We start from the raw sequence: 25,554 nt of genomic DNA, 5'->3' as shown, positions 1-25,554 counted from the left end.
GTGCAGCTTCTTATACTATCCTTATCAGCATACAATCAGCACCTACAGGTGCTGCAAAGGAGAGCTGGGTATGAGGGAAAGGGGTGCTTTCTAGGTGTACACCTGTAATTCTGTATGCACATATCCACACATGCTAATAAGCTTTGGTTTAGAGAAGTTGATGAAATGTGAGCATAAAGGCAATTTATTGGGTCTTTGATTTGAAGAAGTTAATTTTAGAGTTTTCTAAAAATCCTGTTCTTATTCCTTCTTGCATACCAGTTTTCCCTTCCCACAAAAGTCCCGTTTCCTGCCCAGGTGGTCCTAACCTTTCTGTGGAAGGGCTGGGGAAGCAATGCAGGCTCCAGTCAGGTACCTGTGGTGCTAGGTGACTTGACAGAACACCACACTGCAAGAGTCACATACCACAATGCAGGTCTAAGAAGAAAGCCTTCAACTACTGTAATAGTTTAGCAGATAGGCATGAAACCAGATTAAAATTCTGATACAAAAGCATCTTAACTGCATGTATTGTGTACCAAATCAGCTGCCTTTTTTCCAAATGATTAATCTTGCTGAGTATTTTCAAATAGAGGCTGCATAAAAGACCTCAAGAGACAAAGGCAGTTGCATGGCAGTGCTCCCTATGCTGATTGTGTACACAGTCCTGAATTCAGCTGAAAACTATATTCTTGGTCTTCAGAGGACTGTCTGTCTTGTTCCTGCCTCTTGCTATCTCACAGTCATTTGCTTTTCCAGCCCAAGTAGTCTCCCATCTCTGCTGGCTTGAACTTCTCCCTGTCATCTGTACAGTCGTCACTTTTAGGAAGTTTCTTTCTCCACCAGCTAAGTTAGCTTTTGGAAAGCTCTACATCAGCTTACTCTGCCCTTCCATATATCTCCCCTAAGTAATTCTGCTTATTTAATCCTCCCTTTGGATTCCTTCCTCATCCATAGGAGGGAAGTGTGACAGACAAGTAAATCTGCAGCTGTCGTCACTTCTCCCCTGGCAAGAAGAAGAACCAACAACCCAGGTTTTTCCCTCAGCTGAACAAATGAGAACCCATGGGCTACACAATTGCCAGTAAATTAAACCATTAATCTGTTGTACTTAATTAGTCTAGGCATACTTTCTTCTGGTGTAAATTTACATTCTCCTAAATATTACTGCCTTATAGACATTACTGATTGATTAGCAGGTTCTGTTCTTGTAACGCAATGTTTTTACCTCTTCACTGCATACTTTTCAACAGGACTGATATGTCTCAATTCACTGATCAAAAACTGATCACAACCTGCAAAAGGCAACCACTGCTGTGATTAAAGTCAGCCAAGTGCAATGCCATGCAGCTTGCTCTGTTTGTGTAAGTCACTCCAACGCCCAGCATCAACCAAGAGGTGAAAGTTGCTGACAAAAGCCACCTTTCATGAACATTTCCTCAACCCACTACTTTCTTGGCCCTTTCTTTCTCCCCTGGGAAACAAGGAGCTTTTTTGCTTTGCTCCCAAATTCTTCAAAAGAGTATGTTTCCCAGCAGTGTCTAACAAAGTCCCTTTGGAGAACATCACAGTGCCTCATCACCTTTCAGTGATGAAAGAGTTATGAAATCTCATCCTTCCATTATTCACAGGGTCACAGAGCATCCTCTCTGCACAAGCCTGTAATGTCCTCAGAACAGTCAGATACAGCCTGATCTTCTCCTTGCTGGCAGTTGGTTCAGTCATGCAGTAACAACAACTCTTAGCCCAGGCTCTTCAATACTTCATCATGAGCTGGACTCAAAACATGAGTCTATTCAAAGCACACCTTCAGCATTAAGGAAGAACAGGCATGAGGCATCAGGTAGAGAAAAATTTCCTGTCATGGAAAAAGGGGGAAATTTATGAAGATTATTTCAGAAATTGCCTCCAAAACATAAAGAGATCCAAAGAAAAGGAAAAGGTTTCTTTCAGCTTTTGTGAAAGCTTTTTAAGCTGTGCATCTAACTAGTTGTATAGCCTTGGGAGGGCCTCTTAAACCACACTCACCTATCACAGTGTTTCCCAAGTAACTCTATCTCTCCAGAAACAGGCAAAAACACCTGAGATGTTGTAATATTGTCAGCAACTAACATTTAAAGACATTTATATGACACAAACAAGATAATTTAATTAAATTATATAGAGTTATGATTGCCTCCAGATGGGAGAGACAACTTCTTATTCTTCAGAGACTATACGGTAGAATAGTTGGTTGCTTCCACCCATTTAATCTTCATAACCAAAATCAAAGTTTTCACTTGACTCTATCAGATGTACATGTAAGACTTTTAGCAATAGCAATTAGACCTTGAATCTCACTGGCTTTGCACTCAAGAACAAGTTCTGACTGGAGAACATGGATTTATGTAACGGTATACTTTCGCAGGAGTGTGCAGACATTCCTGTAGATTTAAAAATGTATGAATTTTGCGTAGAAATAATTTTGTGTTTCTCAAACTAATTAATACCAAGTTTTGAATTAATTTGGTTTGATATTGTTTCACTGAAGGCAGAGAGATTCCAGCTCCTGAACACTTCTAGCAGGGCTTTTTTAACAAAAGGCACTGTGTTGGGAAGGCTGCAGAGAGGTTGTGTTTGATATGAGGAAAGCAGTATTGAATGCACACTGACCAGATAGACCTAGCAACTCTCTACAGCTCATGAATCCTTTTGTAGTTAAGGCCTATATAACTATGATCACAGTTTTTTAATGCAAAGACAAAAAAGTGAACCTCTATTTTAAGCATTTTCTTGAATAGTGAATATATTGAAGAGATAACATTCAACTTTTGATTGAAAATAATTATTTTGTAAACTGGAGGGGGGACAAAAACAAAGTTGTAGCTGCAATGCATAGAAAAGGGAAAGAAAGATAAATCTGAGTGTTGAATTCTCAAGGACTGTTCACTAGAAAATTCTCCCTGTTTTGAAGATCTTGCCCACATAGACCTGTTTGAGAGAATGTTTGTGAACAATGGCCACAGTCAAGGCAACCTCCACCCTTTTTTTTTTCAGGAGTAGTGTTGGAAGTGTAAAGACAAAATATAAGCAACTAATTCTCTCTTTCTGATCTATAATGCAGGTTAACTAATACCTTTTTTAATTTACCAGTACACCAGCAGTTAACCATTTGCTAGTCTGTCCTGCCTTCACAGCAGATTCTTTTTACAGCTTTGGTATGATGATTTAGGTAATAACACGTGGAGGCTGAGCAGTACTTTCTTCTTTCAGATCCTTACAGAAATATAAGGTATTTGGCTACAACTATCAAGTCAAATAAAAACAATCTTTTGATCTTAGAAATCCCAAGAGCACCATTGTTTTCACCGTCCAGCTGCACAACAATGTGCATGTGATTTTTTGAAAGTGAGCCCAAAACAGAGGTATGGACATATGAAACACAACAGGAAGGTTGAGGCCTGAAATAATTATTTTCCTAAGGGCTGATACCTGTCTTGATGATTTGCATTTCATCTCTATACACTGAGCAGTGAACAAACCATGTCTTCTACTCTCTGTGTCCAACACAATACACTATTTACTCACTTGCAAACAAACATATGCCTCCTAAAAAGCCTCTCATATGTCATTTTAGAATTTTCAGCAACATCTTCCCTGCCTAAAAGTGTCAAAAGAATGCACTATTAGCAAGATTTGCACTTTGCCGGCTATAGGTCTACATAACAGCTCCTGCTCCATTTCATGAACCCATTTCCTACTAATTTCTTTGTGAGCATTACATTACCAAAAAGATTCAGAACCAAGATCTTAGCTACTGGCACAAAGTGTCAGTTACTGGATAAGAACAGGAAATATTTTCTTGCCAAACCTCACATATTTTAATGTGTTTGCCAGTCAACCACCTGCCCCAGAGACAACCTACCTTGTCCGTTGGAAAGATGTAGTCTGTCTATAAAATAACACTGATTTTTAGGTGTTTGCCTTATTATAAAAAGACTGATCCTTACTTTAATATATTATGAAAGTACATATTACATGGTGGAGCAGCAGACTGTATTTCTGAAGCTCGTGTATGTATATGGCCAATATATTCAGGGTTCCTAAAGTAAAAGCCCTCGTGAAAGTATTATAGAATCATTAAGGTTTGAAAAGACCTCTAAGATCATTAAGTCCAACATGGACTTTGTAATTCGATAGATACTGCCTGTTCCATGGGAGACTCTAAATTCAGTAGGTATATGATAATACATTATTCTTAATTTAGTACCAAATCTTGGTTATATGGGTCAGAGCCAGGCTCTACTAGCTTATGTGAATCATACACATGGCTTGTAAACTGCACTAAAACCTCCCTTCTACTATAATGCCATTTCAGCAGATAATTTAAAAAAAAGAAACATTTGTCTATTTTTAAATCAAAGTTAAATTGAAAATATGCAGACAATGACCTGATGGGAAAGCATGGAGATGTATTCAGACTCCAGAGCAGGGCCCAGTGACAGCACAAGAGGCAACAGGCACAAACTGACAAACAACAAATTCCACATAAGCAAAAATGTTTTACTGCAAAGGTGGTAAAACACTGGCACAGGTTGTCCAGAAAGGTTATAACATCTCCATACTTGGAGATACTCAACCCTGACTGGACATGGCCCTGACCAACCCACTGTGGCTGACCGTGCTGGAAGCCAGGGCAGAGGTTGAACTGCACCATCTCCAAAGGCCCCTTCCAATCTCAGCCCATCTGAGATATGGTGACTGTGTGATGCTTGAACAGGCTGGATAAGCAGTCGTTTTCAGTACTTCATACCAAAAAATTATTATATGCACCATTTCCCAGGTCCTGCATGCATGCAGGTCATGGGTTGAGATCATTTGTCTCTTGCTGCAGGCTCAGGTGAAAAATGAGGTGGAGGCAGAGCATTTCCCTGAGCCATGGCTGAGGCACACATAGTCTGAGGCTGGTCACAGACTAGTCTGGGAAAGGCAGTACTCAAGGAAACCCTCTCATATCCAGGAAAGCAAAGAGAAACTCCTCAGGTAGGTTAGTTATGCCACACATGCCTGCTGCAGGGCTTCTTGCAACTGCTCTGACACATTTTATAAGGTGATTAATCCATGCAGGATGCTGAGTTAGTGTAACAACTACCTGATTGTAGCCCTGGTCCATGCACCTGATCCCTAGATATACTCAGTGCTAAAAGCATATTCGTTGAGCATGTCTCCATCAGCGGTGCTGCTGGTGTTTAACAGCCCCAGAGGATGGGTGGATCACTAGTTCTCGTGGCCATAAGAACAGAGAGATATAAATTTAAGATTTTTGCATCTAATTCTTCACAAGCATTATGAATCCTCAGACTGGGCTGTCAAGATCACTAAGTAGCTAGTCTCTTCCTATTTTTGCAGAGAACAAAAAAGAAATGTCATTTCCCTCTCTGCCAATACAGTTCTTTGCAACTTGCTGGAAAGTATTTAATACATTTTTTAAAATGCAAACATTACCGTTTAGACAGTGGAAAACTCAGTGAACACTTACATTTCTTTTTATCCTACAGAGAAACTAACACAGCATAATGAGAAAAGAATGCTAAATAAATTCTAACAATGACAATTTAAAACTATTAAAATTGTATTGTTTATATGTGTGGTATTAGGATTTTCAAGTCATCTTAGTTGATTTCTGCCTATCGTGTTGTTCAAGCATCCTTAAGAGAAAGTAAACTCTGTTTGTCCATGAACCAATACTTTTGATGGCTTCAGTAAAAGTTACAATTTTGGCCCTTTATTTCAGTACTCTGCAGTGCTCCATCATGAAATTGCTTCCTTTCAGCATGTGCCTCAATCCTGCAAGTGATGCATGCTAACATGGTCTCTGAATGAATCCACTGAACTCAACAGAAGTACTCAGGCTGTGTGAAATTAAGCACAGAGACATGCTTGCAGGATAAAGGTTGTATCTGAGATGACGGGGGGAAAGCTAAGGCATTTTACAGGCCAGTTTTTAACCACATTAGCTCAACAAACATTGGGAAAAAATAGGTTTTGCCTATTTTAGAGATCAAAATTAATCCATTGTTTGCCATTCCAACCAAGTTAAAAAATTACTGTTACACCTTTTAATTTAAATATTTGTGTTATGGAGCTTGATTGTACAATTGTCTAAACAGCCAGCTAGTTTGCCTCTGAATTTCCAAAGCCTGTAGCAAAGTCTTTAATGGTTTGGAGGGTTTTTTTACCACAAATATTTTTCTTCTCCTTGTAACTTTGAAATTAATTAAAGCAGGAGAAAGAAATTACTAGTTCTTCCAGGGACCACAGTAGCTGCAAAGAGTGAGCAAATGTGCCTTAGCTTATTGGCAGCTCCATCTGTAGTTAGCTGTAGTTGAGCCTTGGTGTAGAGAAAGGATCCAGAGCCACATCCTCAGTTTCTTGGGCTGCAAACAGTTCTGAGCCATCTGTCCACCAGAGCCAGCAATTACAGTAAGGTAATTTATCCCCATTTTCTGCCTGTGATCTCTGGCAAGAAACTCCAAGCAGAAGTTCAACATGACTCTCCATGAGAAAGAGACTTGAGGTGAGTATGCCCTACTCTTTCCTGAAAGCAAGATGGACTGTAGATGTCCCCAGGCTTTTGAGCAATAAGTTCATATTTTTCATAGCATCAGATAAAATAACTTTTAAATAGAACCCAAATGCACTGCAAGAGGTTAACAAAGCAGAGTTGTTTGGCCACAAATACCGTGTTTTCTTGGAGGAAGACTGTGAGATAGAAAAACATCTAGTTTCTTCTTGCAGCCTTGGCCAAATCCAGTAACTGTGGGCACTAAAGAAATCCCACAAAATCTCCTCTGGCCTCTGATGAAACTTTTTCTCCAGCTTTGGAGACTTTGCATTAGGTCTGCTCCAACTGGAAAAAAGCTCCTATGTTTCTCGAGGTGCCAAACTCACCATTTGTGTTATCAATGCCTCCATCCCTGCACATGACCAGAGCATCTCTCACAAGTAGCTGCTTTTAAGCCAAGCAGATTTCCCTTCATCCCACAGTGCCCAGCTCATTGCAGTGCTGTAGCCAGGACACAAGCAGGTGGGTTTCCTGGCCATTGCCAAGTCATTTTGCTTTGAAAAAAAAGTTCCACTTTTGTATAGAAAATCAAGCAAACCCAATGTCCATCACAAGAAGACTGGCAGAAAAATCTGAAAAAACATCAGGTGAGGAAAGACAGACTTCCCTACTCTGTGACCAAAGAGGTAGTATTTTCACTTGGGTGGGAGGCAGGGAGAAGGGAACTATTTCTACAGTATCGAATTGATTTGCTGAAAATGCAAAGTAGCCAATAAATCCAGACATAAAATACCCCCGGTAACAAGAAGGGTGTTGGGACACCCACAAACAAGGCAAGGCTGTCCCTTGTGACACCATCTGCATGCACCCAGCTGTTTAAGAATGCCATTTGCAGGATCAAAGATGAAAAGCATGTTTCTGCTAGAAGAGGACATACAGAGGCTGTCTCAGAAGAGCACATATGTCAGCATTGATGACTAACCCTTTTACAGTTAACAAAGCCCTAGCTAACACAACACATCAAGTCTTACCTTACGACATGAGTATTTTCCAGGGTTTTGCCAAGTTAACCAGAAAGAGAGAAACACAGGAGTGTGCCACTCAGGGTTGCAATCAGCTAATAAGCACAGCTTGTGTGAGAAGGGGCTAAAGCTCATCTGTATAGGTAGTGCAGGACAAAGGCATATACTCTGCAGGATTATCAGGCCATGGTATATAGCTCCTGGACCATATTCAGCAGCAATAGGTAAGCAAATGCCTTTAAAAGTTTTTCACTTTCTTTCTTCCTAACTCTGCAAGATTCACTGCTCCCCTTCTAACTGTAAGGGCTGGGGCAACAGGCCTAGGCAGATATGGACAGCAAGAGCAAAGATGGGCTGAGGGAAAGTAAGGGATACGTTGGCATGAAAGTGAAAGCTGGACCACTATCCTGTGTACCCAGGGACACCTTCACCAACCTATTGATCTCCTCTCACACAGCTGCTTCCCAAAGCTCAAGCCAGGTCACTCCAGCCAGCCCCTTTGTAGAGATCCCCAGGCTTTAAAACTCTTCCCAGTATTTGTAAGACAAGATGTTTCTGTTCTTGGAGTGGAAAAGAAAGCCTTTTGCCTGTAAGATAAAAAATCCAATATGCATCTTTCCTTTGTTCAGTACCTCTCCATACTGGGAGGGATGCCAAGGAGCAGGAAAGCATTTTGAATCTGTGTAAATACTCCACTACCAGCAGTTCCCTAAATCTGTCTGCTTCCTATCAGCACTCTTTAGCTAAAGAGTAACCAGTTGCCTAAATACTTATTGTCCCTCACTGCTATGTAAAAAGCCAATTTCCTTGTGTTTACCTTAGGCAAGTCCTTCCCACATCTTTTAGACCTAGTTCTGTTAGTCTAGGGAGACAATATCTCTGTAAATAGTTTAACCCATTCTCAAGCCAATTAACAAAATGAATGAGACAACAAGTTTTCACAGCCAGTCTCACAAAGCAGCCTGACATCTTGTTGACTGGCGCAGTGTGAGCAGTGCCTCCAGGAGAAAGTGTTGGGAGACCTGAGAAGGCTCTGCTGGGACTCCTGTTTTATCCTTCAACAAATCCCCCATGTCCCAGCTTCCTAGATTGAGGCTGGGACTAAATATTTTTGCTCCCTAATGAACCTGTTGTTGTGATGAAATGTGACAAGGCATGTTGAAATCTCCTGGAAAGAGCTGCAGGTTTGTAAAGTCTTAGTTTGTATTTGTGACTCTGGCTCATATAACTATATAATTGCAATTAAGTAACACAGTCAACCATAAACTTTACCTCTGAATCAGAGTACAGACTATGACCCACAAATTCCAGAGTGATTACAAAATATCTACTGAACTTCATCTAATACCAAGCGTTAAGTAATTTACTAAATGTCTGATAACATAAGAGAAGGATTAGGAGGGGTCCTGGCAGAAACTCCTCTGGTTTTGCCTGCTTCACAGCTTCCCATTGCTTCAGAGATAAAGATTATGGTTTCTAGGGTAACTAGACACACACACACAAGAAAAGGACACATTGTCTAGTTTGGTTTCCTGAGACTGTCAGAGTAATGTCAGGCCAGCATTGCCTACACATGATTACAAAAGAGATTTTTAATATATTTAACCACTCATTTTAATTCACACCTTATGTACAGTTTTTTGTTTTAAGGGCAATTCTTGTATTTCAATGTACAGTTTCTAACAAATAGTGACACTTTAAAATTCACAGACCGTAATTAAAGTCACATAGAGGACAGATGGTCCCGTTGTTTATGTGCGTGTGTTACCACCGAGGGAGTTTGTACTTGGCTTCATGCCACACATACACATAAATGTAAAAATTTGAATAAACATAATTTTCCTATGATATTTATGTTTCTGTATGGTTTATGAGCATACACACATGCAGATGATAGACCAGATTACCGCTTCAATCACAGCCTTTCATGTTGTGGAACAGAGTAAATTATGCACGTGAAAGAGGTGTAAGGGCCAAAAGTGAGGCCATGCTGGTAAAGCTAGGGACTAGTGATCCTTTATAACAAAAGTGACTTGTCTCATTCAGTGTTTGCCAACCAGGGTTATGAGCACACATAAGCATTCCCATGTGCATATTTGTGCTGTGTCTCTGACAGAGCCCTGCTCCGTCTTCTTTTTTTGAAACCAGAAGACACCATGCAGCTGCTGCAAAGCCCACAGGACGCTGCCACCTCCTGTCTTCAGGCACACCAAACATTGTTCACTTAATTGTGGACACTCCTGCCCTTTTCTCTCCATGCTTCCAAAGCTTCATGCCATTGCATCTGAAGCAGCAGTATGACTCCACCTCTTTGGGACCCATCTTTCCCACTTACCAATGTCCAGGTTACTCAGAGACAGCATTTCTTCCTCCATCTTCAACAGTATTTAGGTGATTGATGCTGGGTCAGACAACATCCCCCCAGTTATCAAGGACCTAAACACAATGTTACTCATATGTCCCAGCTGGAAAAATGGCAAATATATCAAACTGCACTCAGGAGCGTTCCCAGGCACAGAACAGACTGTCAGTTCTGCTAAATCATTTGAGCAGCCCTAACATGGTTTTGGCCCATGCAAACTTGAGCTCCTCTGGAGTGTTCCCGGGCAGAATTCAAGGGCCAGAGCACTCCAGAAGCCACCCCAAGCAGCTAGCATGCATCCACCCCGTCTTGTCATGACAAGGGGCTGCTCAAAGAGACCAGGGTTGTTTCATGCCAGCTGGCCTCCCTGCCAGAGACTGTTTCTGGGCATGTTCAATTTACTAGCATAGACAGACCCTTTGAGACATTCCTAGGTCAAGACTGATCACCCCAGTATGCTTGATGAAGCCATACTCAGTGCTTAATGAACTGATTCCTTTCTAATCATTCAAGGCATTTAGTTTTTATACTTACCATGAATAGAGCCAATGCCTTGCAGATGCATTTTTCAGATTATCTGTTGTTTTAAATCTAATTGTACTTATCCTTTTTACATTCTTACCATAAATATCAGGCCTTCAGTATGAGAAGACTTCAAAGACTTCCAAGCAAAGGTGTTTGAATCCATGACCAGATAGAAAAAGTAACCCAGTGCCCTAAAATGACACCAGTGAGTCACTCTGGAGCAGTTTGTTCATGCCTAGTGCTGCTGTAAGCATCCCAGGCCCTGGTGAAATCCAAATCAAAAATCCAACCCAGGTTACTGTCTAGAAAAGAGCTTGTAATAAGCAAAGAAACTGATTTAACCCTCCCACAGGGGAAGGCTGATTTCTTCCATAATCCTTCATATTTAGAGATTCTCTAAGTGCCCCTCCCTCCCAGACAAAACCGGTGGCAAACATCTCAAATACAAGTCATCCAAGCAGTGCCAAGGCCTGAAAGTCACTTACTGCCCCAATTCCTTTGGGCAAATAAACACCATAAAGAAACCTGTGATTTTCAGGGGGCAGCTGAAGGAATTTTATTAGATTAGATTCAAGATTAGAAGATGTCAGAAAATTTAATTCTTGTAGAAAGCACTATTTCCTGCTACCACCTTGCATTTCTCTCTCTGTTAAACAAACACTACAATGTCATTTCCAGGGTCAGGAATTCAGGTGCTCCATTACACAAGTCATGTTGTACAGGCTGGTAATGGCAGCTGAAGCATCAGCATCCTCAGATCACTGTGCTATGACCTGTGGACACCCCTTTCTCTTTTACTTCCTCTTTCAGAGCTGTAGAGGCAATGGGATGAGATGGTAGGTAGAGAAACAACACAAGCAAGGAAGAAAGGCCCTGTTGCTTTGCCCCAAAGCAACAGATGCACACTTGAGGAAAATCCTCTTCTAGGCAGGACAGCAGGTCAGTACTTAGCAGACCGGAGCAGAACTGAACCTCCAGGATGTCTGTATAAATGCCCCTGCATGACGTTACTTTATATCTGGACAACGTGTTCAGCAATGCTTTAAGGTCAGACATGTGCTAATTCAATGTAGAAAATCAGTAGGATTAAAAACAAACAAAACAAAAACACACACAGACACACACACACAAAAAAAGCCCCACCACCCTGCATAAAAACATAAGATGAAAAGTTCAAAGACCTTGGCTGTATGTGTGCATTATACAGAACAACTGGAATGTCTTATACACAGCCAGCATTTTCTACCTTAAGAATAATTAGGAAGGATTCAAGATGCCTAATTCGGCTTCCAAGTGGTATCAGGCACTAACTAAACTGTACTGCAAGCACCAACAAACTTGCATTTCCTGTTCTTAAACGTTTTGAGGCTCTCAGAGTTTTAACTGCTGAACTTTGAGATAAAGATCATAGTAGCAGCAGCAGGACAGAACAAAGGGAAGGAAAGCACAGCTGAAGCAGAAGCTTAAACCAAACCATTTAATTGCATGTTGTCGATGTGCTTTTCTTAAGAGGACATAAAAAGGACATTATAAGGGATTCAGAGCATTTAGGGGTGAGAAAGGAGGGGAGAAAGAGACAACACTTGAAATAAACATTCTATGGAGAGGAAATCTCTAATAATTTATTGACCTTCAGTTTCACATTGTGAAAAAAACGTGAGTTGTACAAAATCTTAAGATGTAGTAGCAAACAACATAGACAATTTTATTTCTTCACTTGCACGGTTTTCTTTTAGCACATGAACCACATCTTCAATGGCCAGGAATGGGAACATTATTCTGTTCTAATTACTCTTATTCCGACAAGTGTCAGACGTATAGAAAAGGGGCTGCATAATTATACCAGAAGAGGAAGGCTGTCCTTTGTTAAATGTTTCTATAGCAACCAGCCTGCAAAATAAGAGGAACCTTCCCATCTTATGCCAGGGGTTTTGTGTGCACTCCCCTGTGACCTGCATTTGCTTCAAAGTGTGTGGTGTTTTACAGGACCAGAATGGTCAAGCAGTTAGCCAGGATTCCCACATCAATTCAAAGAGCAAGAGCCTAGTGTATTCCCTGCAGAGCCAGAGGCCCACCCTGACTTCAGCTTCCTTCAGCCTACACACAGGAATTAATTGAGGACTTGAAAGCAGACCACAACTTTAGAAACAGCTGCAGAAAATTCATTCCACTTTTGGAAGTTCCATGGCACTACAAAACACATTTCATAAGCTAAATAGATAGATGAAGGGCAGCTTCACCTCTGGACTGTAATCAGCTTGACAGAGAATACAGGTCTCAAAGCTATATGCCCTTATTCAAACAAGGAGGCCCCTGGGGACCTGGTTCTTTACTTCCTTGTACCTCATGTAGCTGCTAGTGCCTGGGGAGAGGACATGCAAAGCACAGGAAGTCTGATTTTATGGCTCCCTTCACACTCCTGACAGTGATCCACAAGATGAAAGGCAACAAAAATTCAAGGCTGTTTGCTTCAACATGGCAACCTGTGCAAGTACAGGGATATAGAAAGGAATCCTACCCTATCTAAGATGTTTTCCTATTGCTTAAAGGCCATCTAAGGGGGGTGGAGAGGTTGCGGGTTTAAACACTTTTTAAATCTATCATCTCAAGGAATCAGTCTAACCAGAAGAACCAGAATTTTATCACATCTAGCTGGACCTCACCTTTTTTAAAATCTGCTAATGCCTTCACTAACTAATCAATGTTCTGTCAGCATTCACAGAACTCCAAATACTTTATTTCTGAAACATAAGTCTACTCCAAACAGCAAATCAAATGCAAGGCAACACAGAGAAACTTCCAGTGACCAATGTAAACACTTTCAGATGACAAAGCTTTCACAAACACAGCAACATCACTGTCACAGAGAGAAAGGCAAGCATCACCAGTGTGACTATTTTTGTTTTGCATGCACGCATGCAGCTGTTTACTTATACCACAGCACACACCAACCATGTTACTGAATGTGCCAGTTAAGTTAGGCTTCAAAAACATTCAAGAAAAAAAACACAATACAATACATGCTTCATTAGAGGATCTGGCAAAGAAAGTGCCTGTGAAACACAAGCTTCTGAAATTCCAAAGAAAAAGAGTAGCTTCATCTCTGTCTAAAGACCAGAATGATAAGAAACAATTTTATTTAAAAATCAGAGTTTGGTTTCTCAGGATTGCATCTGACACTTCTGAGCAACTAAGTGACTAATGACACACCAGGATAAGGAAAATAAAAAGCAGCAGAGTTTGAGGGCCTTTTTTTTTTTTTAAGATTAAGAGGTTTGAAATTCATCTTCTATCCCCATAAGAATTTTTCTAGAGCACTTGCGTATTTGACATCTGGCCACTCAGATGATCATCTGAAATCCAGATGGATGAGGCAATTCAGTTAGTGCAAAGTTGCTGCTCTTTCTTCTTTTTTTTTAAGACTTCATCACTAACCTATCTTGAGGTTTTTTTGTTTTTATTCTTGAATCACCATTCTCCACTCCTTCAGGACAATGTGACTATATTGTAGGTAACCCTTCTCCAACCCAATAAATAAATAAATAAGTTTGGACAATGACTTCATCTGGGCTTGGTATCCAGAAACTCTTCCACAGTATTTGCGTTGCAATCGGGAAGCTGCACAAAGAGAGAGTTGCAAGAGACTTTGGCTATTCCCAGATTAGAAATTGAAAGGCATGACCAACAAATGAAATGTTGCAAGGACACCATCTACAAGACACACCACATGCAACCTGGGGAGCTGGTGGCCTGAGAAAGTGACTTCCATGGCTTCTTCCCTTAGTACATGCGTAATTCAAGATCCTGTCTTTTAATCCTTCCATTTCCAACTGGGAAGCCACTCCTTCCTCCCACCTCCAACTGTTACCCAACAGTTTTCTTCCTTCGTGCAGTAGCGCAAGTCAGCAATCACAATATGTGCAAAACATACAATTCACACAAGCCCTTGCAACATGAAGACAATTGCAGGTATCGTTTCAGCATGCAAGCACTGAACAATAAATAACTATATCTACAAGTAACATAATAGGAATAGGACAGTTTGAACTACTCATAAATACAAGGAGGAACGGGAACAAGGAGTATCGGAGGGATGTAACTTTTGTTCCCCACTGTTCCAAAAACATTTCACCATTGGACTGATCCTTACAAAGCAGGTCACTTACTGCACACAGGACAATGCAACACAGGGTCTAGAAGATGCTGTAGGCACTGCCCACAGACAAGCACTCTCCAGTCAGCAGAGTTCAGCAGCAATACTGCTATATCTTCATTCACAGCAGCATCACACTGTTTCAGACCTGGCCTGCTTTCCCTGCAGCTGGCACTTCAAACCACCACAAGGAGAGGTGATGACCATTTCAAATTTCACATAAAAACAGTGGAGTCCATGGAAATTGAGTGCTGCGCGATGCACAGCTCAGAGATGTTCTGTCTCTTCTTTTTTGCCTTTGAAGGACTGGTTAATATTGGCATTAATCCACAATTACTAACACAAGGACCAGAGCACAGGTTTGTCCATTCATATTTAAACCGTGTGTTGAAGCACTGAAGACAGGTGGGTTTTTTCTCCCATTCCTTCATGTCTAGGTTCTATACTTTACAAGGTGCAGAGGATTTTCTTCAAATGCAAGAGATGCCAAATGATTCTTCATTAAAACCACTTCTCCAGATCCGAGGTTCCAGTTTTCTTCTCCAAATAAAGAAGCAAACTAAAAGCATGGGAAGAGGTGGGGGGAAAGAAGAGAGAAATTACTTAAAGGGTTTTGCTCCAACAATGTACAACAAAGTTTTTGTTACATGTTAAAGAAAATCTAAAAGTGAGGCTTAGGATACAATCCAGTTGATGGGCTTCCCTGCCCACCCCCAACCTTGATGTTCCTTTGCAATACCCAACTACTGGTCAAGAACATAATTCTTTAGGGTCAGATTCGGACTTTATTATTTTACTAGCCTTACTCTGCAAACCATTCTATTGACCCCAGGAAGACTGTTTTATTCTTTGGGTATAAATTCAGACATTTGAAACCTAAATCAAACTGGCTAAATACAGTTCAATACGATGGGCTCCGCATTCTACGCACTCCAACATTTTTATGTTCTCCCAAAATCTTAAAAGTTTCTGGATTTGTTTTAAGCAAACACAGTGATTTCAAACTTCTCTTCTACAATATCCACATGAGTATGTAGTGCAAACAGGTTTTTTTCTATCTCTGGGCCAAAACAAACCTGGTTGGAGTAAAGCAGAATGGAAGGTGAAGATGTCTCACCCCAATACCTCCATTCACCTTAACAAATTCTGAACTGAATTTATTCACAACATAGAAAGGGCCATACAATTCCCTTACTTAAAATGTATCCACTATTCATTAGAGCAGAATTCTGCCTCATTTCTTTTTACATAGCAATGCACCATGCATCAATAAGCCGATCCTAGAGTACTTTATAAACTTGATTATTCAATGAGAAATTCAGCCTTTGGATGCTGAGACTGTGCTTTGCTTTTTCACTGTGAAGCTGTATTGAAATGCCAGCTTCTAAACCATCATCAGTACATCACAGTAATTTCTGACAGCACTGCTAGAATTTTAGGGGGTAAATCCTACTTCATTACAATGGAAATGAGCTCCAGTGCACTCACAGATCCTTTGAACACACCACATCTCTCTCAGGCTCTGATGTCTAAGAACAACAGAGTACACTCACAGGAAATAACACAGCCTACATAACAGCCCAGAGCATCCAGCGTTTTTGCAGCTGTGGGCTATTTTTTACGTCTAAAAAAGGTCTCCACACTTAGCACTGATTAGTCTTTTCTAGAAATTCTTCAGCATAGCATGCAACTCTTCCCACTGAAACAGACTATCAAAACTGAAGTCAAAACAGTGTTCCTTGTCCTAAAATGAACTTTAAAATATTATAAACAATTCCAAAACAGAGGGGAGAAAAAACCTACTCAAAACTCCCAAGATTGAGGAACTAGACAAAGTACACTGAAGTCTTCCTAAAAGCTGTCAGACTGGGGCCACACAGCACCATGAAAACAGACAGTAATCAGTAGTAATTTCCTTTTTGTCCCTCCCACCCACTGACAAAGCAGCAGGAGTCAGTAGGAAAAAAAACAACCTACTTGGTGGATGAGCACACAGCATTGGAGAGATTTCAGTCATTGCCTACATTCGGACAGTTATCTCCTGTGCTAGTTAAGGCAGTTATCTTGTGTGTTAATGAAGCTAAAATAATGGCTTTTAACAAGGTACTGCAGAGTAAAGGAAAGCTTTTTGCACCGTTATACCCTAAGAACTCTTTTTCAAAATAAAACACTCCCTCTCATGTACTGTAAACTTCAGAACAATTAAGTCAGTCTCAGAAGAGTAAGTCAATATTTTTCTTGGCACAGACCTGAGTCCAGGCATTCAATACTGCTGCTCTGATAACACTGAGAACTGCATAAAATCAGTAATAATACAAAGTAACTGAAGACATCCAGACATTATTCCCAGCTAGGGAGGAAGCTGCCACATAGAAATCAGGGCTCCCATTTGCTGGCTGTCAGGGGGCAATTACTGCCAGCACCCAGGACCTGGTAAGTCTCAAGGGTTTGTCCTGTTTTCCCAAGAGAAGTCTCGGAAAAACAAAGCAAGAACTGGAGAGGAGAGAAGAGAGGGTAGTGTTTTCAAGACAAATAACGACTTGAGACAAAAGCATCTGGTGGCACAACACAGCCCTAGATTTCCAAGCTGAGCTGCTGCTTTGCATGGGCCCAACCTTGTATCCTTTACTCAGTCAAAGCTCCCAGTCAACTGAAACACAACTACAAGATAAATCTTCAGTGTACCATAGAGAAAGCAATTTCATGACTACCCTGCATTTCTTGGTATATACTTCTATCTATACTGCTTTAAAGACTTCAGGGTTTTGCATTTACTGTAAGAGTCAGGCAAATGTCTACTGCTGCAAAAAACACCAAAAAAACCCAAAACCCAATTATCTGTCCCAAGCAGAAGACCTTAGAGAAGTCTTTATAAGCAAGCTCTTCTTCCTGTCTTCTGGAGAACCTCTGTAAGTCTGAACTTTTAGGTAAAACAGAGGCATATGCTCAGCTTGTTCAATTACTGCAACTGTATTTATTTGCCTTTTCCTTCTAACATGCCTGCCTTCATCAGTACAATATACACTGTTCAAATCCAAAATGAAATTACCATTCACGGGGCATTGATTATTTAGGATCAAGCACACACTATATTTGTTTGACTGGTGGTAACTGATTTTGTACTAAAGCCTCAGTGGAAGAGTGAGGGATAAAAGCAACACAACACAAATGGGAGTCTGCCAGATTTGTTGCAAAATACACAAATTAAAATCTGAAATTTTTCTCCCCTCCTCCTAAAAATAAGAAATGCATAACAACCAACCAAGCAAGACCAAATTCAGACTTGCTTGTGAGAAGATACAATGCTGAAGTTGCATCTGGTAAGAGCTTGGCCCATTATGTATAATTAAATTGTTTGGGAACAGTGTGCACTATAGACTGGTAATTATTTCAGCCAGCATTAATTATAAGTCTTCCTGACACTATATCTAGTTCAACATATATGACCATAAGTATTTTGAAAAAATCTCTATTTTAAAGGATAACGATGGAACAATTGCAACCTCAGTCCATGCAGATGAAACCATGCTGCCCAGGTGAGATGGAAAATTAGGCCTGAACTGCCTGTAAAACACCTCATAAAACAGCAACTTTCCCCAAAGCCTGTCTGCCTGGAAATTTAAGTGAATTCACTATCAGGCTTCAGATTATTATTTACAGTATCTTTTTTGGGTACTGTTGGTAGGTACAGAGTGACTTAGCCCCTGTCATGAGGAAAAACAGTACTGAAACTTTGCTTAGCATGCATTCAGCATTTAAAAGCACAGCAAAAGTCAGTTTTCAAAAGATTATCTGCATTTCCCCACAAGTTGAAAATGTTATTTTTGCTCAGTCTTTTACATCTAAATCATGCAGGAAAAGGCCTCATAAAAAAAGTGGGTGCAAGATATGTGGCAAACTACTTTCAGCATCTGGCTTTGTCCATGGTGCCTGGCTTACAACGGCCCATGAAGGTACATGTCTTAGTTGCTCCAGCTGTAAAATTGGATTGAACATACCCACCTCTTCTCCGAGCTGCTGCTGAAAAACTTTGTGAAAAGCATTATTACAGTGAAATTCAAAAGTGCTATTTCTTACCTGATAATCTGTAATTGCAACATATACACAATTAGGAGGGGAGGTGCTTCCATGTGCTGACAAATGCCGTGGGAATTAGTGAATAGGGCACAGTTGTTATGCTGTTCCATACATCTAACGTGGGATCGTAGCAGTCCAATGTTTTGCACCTCTGAATGCCAAAGTAGCCTCCAACCACATACAATTTGTTTCCAGATGCCACTGCATGGCAGCTCATTCGCTTAGCTGTCACATCTCCCACCTTAGTCCATTGGTATGCCTCACTGTTGAATTTGTAAGCAGAGCATGCAGAGAATTCAGTATCTCCACCCATTATAAAAATCTGGTTACCCAGAACAGCTGCAGCTGTGTAGCGCCAGGGCTGGGGGCAGGTGGCTGGTACTGTCCATCTGTTTTCACACTGATCATAGCACTGAACTTTGGGCAACTTGTCATGGCTAACGCTGGTACCTCCAAAAGCAAACAGCTTCAGCTTTGCACTGACTACAGCTGCATTGCTTACTCCCTCTCGCAGTGGGGCAACCATGGTCCATTTGTTGGTCACAGGGTCATATTGTTCTACTTGCTTTAAGGATACTGAAGGGGAAGCTGGAAGGCAACCAGTTGCTGCAGTGTGTCCTCCTACTACATACAAACAGTGCTTAAGTTCAGCAGAGCCATGCCCAAACCTAGCTACCAGCATGGGAGCAGCCTTTGACCACTCCTCATGAAGGGTGTCATACACCCACACATCTTTGGAGACTCCATTTTCTGATCCTCGTCCCCCAGTGATATACACTTTGCAGCCTATGGCACAAGCACTGAACTCTTTCCGTGGACTTGGTATGTCAGCCTTTGGAATGATCTCCTTTGCCTTTTGATCCACTAGATACAGCTTGTCACACATAAAGGTTTGGCCACCCAAAAGAAAAAGTGAATGGCCTGTTTTACGGGGTCTGGCACACAAGCTAGTGACCACTCCATCATTCTGTAAGATCTTTAACTTGCATCTTATTGATTCTTCTACAATCTCCTTGCTCTTCCGTTGCTTGGTGATAAGTTCTTCCATGGCCACATTCTCCATAAGGTATATGGCTGGCAAGAGGGCCAGTCTCACCGTCTGCAATAGCTCCGGCAAGTAACAGTGACGCTTACTCAGGTCATAGTTGACCCAGTTAATAGCTGATTCATATACCAGTCTTTCGTCTTCAGTTTCTAATTCTTCACTGGAAAGGAGCTGCACTACCATATCTTTTGGCAGTTGGAGGAAGTCTTCACTTTTACTGATACTCTGGAAGTTGCTAAGGCACATCCTCCAAGAGAGCTCATACAGCTTGGTACACTGGTGAGCATCCGACAGCAGCAGCATACCAAGACAGTTGGTGGGGTGAAGGTTTTTCTCCAGAAATTCTGCACAAGCATCCCGAATGTCCTGAAACTCCAGCATGTCACCAGCCTCCAGCAGCGACTCTGCATTCTCCTCATTGATGATAACCCTGGAAGAATATGCATAGTCCAGAAGAAGCTCCAAGACTTCTGGGTGAATCGAATTATGAAAGTTGACTTCACTGTCCTGGCTCTCTTTCAGTCCTCCGCTGAACATTGCTTCAAAATAGCGGCTACAAGCAGCTAGAACTGCTCTGTGGCAGGGGAATGATCTGTTCCCAGCATGGAGAAGTACATCTGTAAAGAGACGCTGCTGGCGCAAAAGGTTCAGGTGAGTAAGGACACTATCGGCATAGGATGACTTGTGGAACAAGTATATGTTTATGGAGCCAGTACTGGCCCTAGACTTGCGATTTTCATGCATGCTGACTGACATTTTCTTTCAGACCTACAAAGAAAGGAAAAAAACATAAGATAAATAAGTGTTAAATTCATCATTACTTTTACATATCAAAGAGTGTATCTATTATTCACTATAAGATGGGGGAGAAAAAGCCTTAATTCATAGCTGAGTGGACAGAGAATTACATCTACCTTTGGTATGTGTTTATTTTTTTGTAAGATGAGATTCATAAATGACATAGTCTAAATTTGTTGCCTAAGAGCAGGTTTATCTTGGGAAACCTGATCTCCAACTTTCATAGTAAGCAATCAGAGAAAGAAAAGGAACCAGGACTGATTTTCTCACCCTTCCCCAACCTAGACCAGCTGATTCATTACATACATACACATGCACATGCTTGCAACATTCTCCTGTACTGAATCATAGCAGGAAGAGCTACCAGACAGAATACCTAAGGAATGTCAGAAGCTGCAAAGGGAACAAAAACCTACTAATCCCATTAGGAAGCTTCCCTTTGGTATAATGATTCCATATGCAACAGCACAGAATGGAAAAAAAAAAAATCAACCCAACTCTAAAAGAAAAACCTAGTATCAATCATAAATTTAGACTTGCATAATCATAAAAAAATATGACAAGTAAATTTTACATATTCCATCTTGAACTCTGCCAGTGGCTGCCTGCTATAGTGATACAGCATATTCATAGGCAGAGTCAGCAGAAAAACGTGTTTTGACTACCAGCTGAAGTCACTGAGACGCTGCCTCTGAAACCACCTGGAGAGTCAGGTACTCAGCACACAAGCCATTAGTTCATTCTGAGGTTTGGAGGAGGCATAAAACAGAAGACATATCCTATCCTGCTCTATTTGTAACAAACACAATGCTGTTCAGTTCCTGTTTAGAGGTGAACGTTACCTGTCATGATATGCAGGTCTGTGTATGATTATGGCAGCAAGTTTCCAGATTTAACTAAAAATCAAGCCAAAGGGAGGAATACTGGCAGCAATGTAAAGCTAGTGGCCAAAAAGTCACAATGCAAATAACAGGAGATGAAGCATACAGAGCCAAAGTGCAAGCTGTGGCTGTGACCACTACTGTAATAATCTCACCTCTCTCTTCAAGTTGTAGAAAAAGCTCAGAGAGAGACAAGAACCAAACTCGACTAATTACTATTATATTTGCATGCCCCTTTTACTGCACCTTCAAATAAAGAACTGGGCAAAAGTCTACCTGGAAAGCACGCGATGCCCAAAGTCATAACATGACCTGGGGCCACTTGTGAAGGTTTTTAATGTGGATATACTTTGCTCTCACACCGACATTTTTATATTCCTGAGCATCTTTAAGCAGCACAAAATAGTAAAATTCCATTCCCACATTTCATGCTTTTAGATGATACAAGAGCTTTACAAGCGTCGAAAATAGCATTTTTAATACATATATTTTTCTAGATTCATATGACCGGAAACATCAATAAAATCAAACACACATGTGATTAATTTGGGCAGCAGACTCCATTTCAGAACAAGCAATCTGTGTATATGGAACATATAACACCTGCAGATTAACTGTAGCATAGCCCATACCATCCTCCTTGCTATCTCTGCTAATGTGCAGAATAATTGATTCGTCATATTGAACAGCAAGTTTGTGATACACCTTTTCCTTCAGTTACAGCAAAAAAAAAAAAGCCCCTAAAACCAACATAAATTAAGGAATAAAGATATGCCTTACTGTAAAACTACAATAGCCCACCTCCTTTACTCTGAAACACAATTTGTCTGATGAAACTTAACTGGGATTGAAAAGAACAAGCAAGAGTGAGCAATCCAAAATCTTCCATAATAGAAAGGAATTCTACACATCAGAGCCACAAGGCAGAGTATCTGTCTTATTCTACCATGCAAAAGTCTAGAAAGGCATTTTACCAATGCTCCCTAGACAAACCTATCAAATGCACTAACACTAAGCACAGAACAACCCAAGGCAGGTGGTATATCTTCATAAAACAAACTCTTTTACTAGGAAAATTAAATTACCTGTAATGCAATTGTATTGTCTGGCAAAAAAAAAAATCAAAAAGATGGCATTCAAGGATCCTGAGCACCAATCTCAGACTAATATTACCCACTTAATCTATAGCCAAAAATATGATACTGACTATATACTGGTTAAAATCTGCTGGCACTGAAGGATTACAGAAAGGGTCATGGCCTGAAATACTAGTATACAAACACTTTGAAGACACAGATAGGAAGGTGAACCTTTTAATGTCAACTTTTTGAAACTTTTCCAGGCACTTTACTCTTTTAAATGCTATTATGATGCAATGCAAAGCATTCACTGGATCTCCCTGGATGGGTTTTCCTCACACTGAGGACCTACTCCTGCAAGGTTTCCTCACCAAGGAGCAGGATGGGAGCTTAACACCCCACTGATCAGGGACAACAGAGAAACCAGGATCTGAAGATGCTCATTGCCCCCCACGCTCCATTCCAATTAAGTGAATGTGTAGACACCACAGTCTAGGCATGTCAGCATCTCAGTGAAAACACAGGTCATCTTCTTTCCCCCACATATTGGGGGAATTCAGAGTATACTGAAAACTTTCTTTCATCATGCACACAGGGTTCAGAAATAGGGCAGGTAAAGTTCACATCAGAAGCAGCAAATATAGGCATTCAGATCTTTCACCAGGCTGTGTACTCCTGTGAGCACCACTTGTTAAGCACCATTCAGAATGAGCCCATAACCACAACAAAAAAGAGGTAAACATAAAAAAAACACCGCCCCAGAGTTCTACAGACCATAAGCACATGGGAGAAACAGATCACTGTGTGCTACCCAAGCCCACCCACGACCAAAGAAACAAATACTGCTGTAAAAAAATAATTTAAAAATATATATATGAACCACTCTCTAACAGCTACTGAATAAGGCACTCAGTATTTCACCCCACTAAAATAGAAGACTTGGTCTCTCAGTGAGAAACACTTGCAGATTTCATATATGCTGGTCTTGAACTGTTCTGTAAGACTGCCTTTATCATCACAATGTCATCTATTCAGAGGAATTCAAAGTATTCCAATTCACATTTAAGATAAGCTAACATATTTCCCCAAACAGAACAAAGATACATATCTATATATATATCTTTTTCCTCCACTGTGGTGCTGATATGAGTTCACACACGGACTAATCAAACAAACGCCCTTACAAGCGATTATCATCATTCACTAACAGGCAGTGTTTCTGTAAATGTCCTTTTGCAGTTTCTGGCAATTAGCTCAGTCCAGAATCTTAGAAGAACATTAAAACGTATAAATGACATCTCCAATTTCTCTGTTTTGTGTTGGAAATTATGCAAGCCTCAAATACTTCAGCAGAGGTAATTTACCTTGTGAGCAAATGTTCATCTTGAATAATATGAGTCAATTCCCTTCAGGCACTTTTTTCCTTAGAAATAATAATATTTGTATGTAAAAGACAAGAAGTGGTCAGGAAATTACAGATATAGATTCTTATCTAGGAACAGAGGTTGAACCGAGACTTTGATTTATAATTACACTTCAACAGGCTACTTGTCACAGCAGCCCAGTAGTAAACACTACTTTAAGACTAAACAACAAGCTCCTTGTCCTACTTAACAGCTCTACAGGACGCAGGTCGCAGCCTAAATCAAATGAAAAATTAAGTATTTTCAAATTACTGACACCTCCCGGATGCAGGCTCATTTTAATATAACCCTACAGTTACATAGTGGTTTTTCTTTAGAATCAGTGAAACTGCTGAAAGAGAGGAAATCTGCTAATCATCCCATCGATGTAACTAACACCGCTTTCAATTGCTAAATCTTCACCGATACTATCAGTTTTGCAGAGCCAAATCGTGACCTGCCGAAAGTCTTCAAACTCAGTGGCTTCCTAGAACCTGCAGCGAGACAGAAAGCAGAACACGCTGCTTCTGCTAGGAATGCACTACGGCTCACCACATGCAGACAAAGAAAGGCAAATCTAAATTCCCCCCAGTTCGCTCCATCAGAACGCCTAAACCACTCCGTCTCTGAAAAGAAACTTGCAGGGTTTCTTCCCAACCTGATAAAAAAAATAATCAGTGCGAGAAGTTAAAACGCATTTAGTTTCCTTTATAGAGCAATAACCACGTGCAAAAGTTTCTGTGCCGGCGCAGGGAGAGCAGCGCCGCAGCCAGCTCAGGGAGCAGCGAGGCGCTCGCTAATTCCCTTGTCCTGCCTCACGCCCGCTGAGGGATGCTCCGGATCTCCCGGGGACCCAAGCAGGAAGCTGGAGCCCACCAGGGAGGCTACCAGCCTTCTCAACAGGACTCGACACTTTCCGAGGGCAGCCGCATACCAGCAACTCCCGCGGATGCCCACCCACCGGCTGCCCGGTGCCCCGCTGCCTGCGGACGGGGCGATGGTGCCTGGCGTTCCGGTCGGGGCGGAGGAGGGCCGGGCTCCGGGTCTGCCAGAGGCCGGCAGGGCAGCCTGGCTCCAGCCGGAGCAGCACGGCCGGCAGCGCCGCGGCAGCGCCGGCTCCGAGCACGCGTTGGTTCTGCCCCTCCGCAGCGCCGCGCTGCCCACCCGCCTCCCCTGCGCTGCACTCGCTCGGCGGGCACCACTTACAGCGGCGGCTCCCGGGAGAGCGCAGAGGTCCCTGGGCGGCGCAGCGCCGCGCATGGGACGGGAGCGTGGCTGTGCCGGCTCGGCGGGGCCGCGGAGGGTAAGCGGCAGGGCCGGGAGCCGCGGAGCGCCGGGCGGAGCTGGTGCCGCTGGCGGGAGGCGGGCCGCGACAGGAGGGCGGGAGGTAGGGAAGAGGGACGGAAGGAAGGGAAGAAGGGGCTGCTGCTACTGCTGGCACAACTGGCCGCAGCTCTGCCCCGGCGGCGGAGCGGAGAAGCGGTATATGGGCTGGGGGCGGGGGGAGCCTTTATGCAAAGGGTGTGAGTGACAGGCGGGGGAGGGACGGCGGGACGAGGGCAGCGCAGGAGTTGTCCCGGCTAGCGGCGATGGTGGTGCAGCCGTGCACGGGGCTCCAGGACGGCCTCCCCATCCTGAGCCGTCCCTGTCCCGGCCGGGGCGGCGAGGAGGCTGCGCGGAGCCGAT

The 25,554-nt window shown here is 41.9% G+C and overlaps 1 protein-coding gene across 2 annotated transcripts; it reads right to left on the bottom strand.

The window, feature by feature from the left end:
* Window positions 1-12,027: 12,027 nt before the first annotated feature.
* ENC1 (ectodermal-neural cortex 1) lies at window positions 12,028-25,201 on the bottom strand. Of its 2 annotated transcripts, none has more exons than XM_064642660.1 (3): window positions 25,075-25,201; window positions 18,663-20,475; window positions 12,028-15,144 (listed from the first exon to the last, which is right to left on the bottom strand). In XM_064642660.1, the coding sequence occupies exon 2, from the start codon at window positions 20,461-20,463 to the stop codon at window positions 18,694-18,696; it is 1,770 nt and encodes a 589-aa protein (XP_064498730.1). In that variant the 5' UTR covers window positions 20,464-20,475; window positions 25,075-25,201; the 3' UTR covers window positions 12,028-15,144; window positions 18,663-18,693. The 2 variants fall into 2 exon arrangements, with proteins under 2 accessions (XP_064498730.1, XP_064498731.1); XM_064642661.1 differs by lacking the exon at window positions 25,075-25,201 and adding an exon at window positions 24,830-24,915.
* Window positions 25,202-25,554: the final 353 nt, after the last annotated feature.

Source organism: Pseudopipra pipra, chromosome Z (genome assembly GCF_036250125.1).
Source record: "Pseudopipra pipra isolate bDixPip1 chromosome Z, bDixPip1.hap1, whole genome shotgun sequence".
NCBI lineage: Eukaryota > Metazoa > Chordata > Aves > Passeriformes > Pipridae > Pseudopipra > Pseudopipra pipra.
Note: the sequence above shows the minus strand (reverse complement) of the source record. Positions and strands in the feature narration are given on the sequence as shown.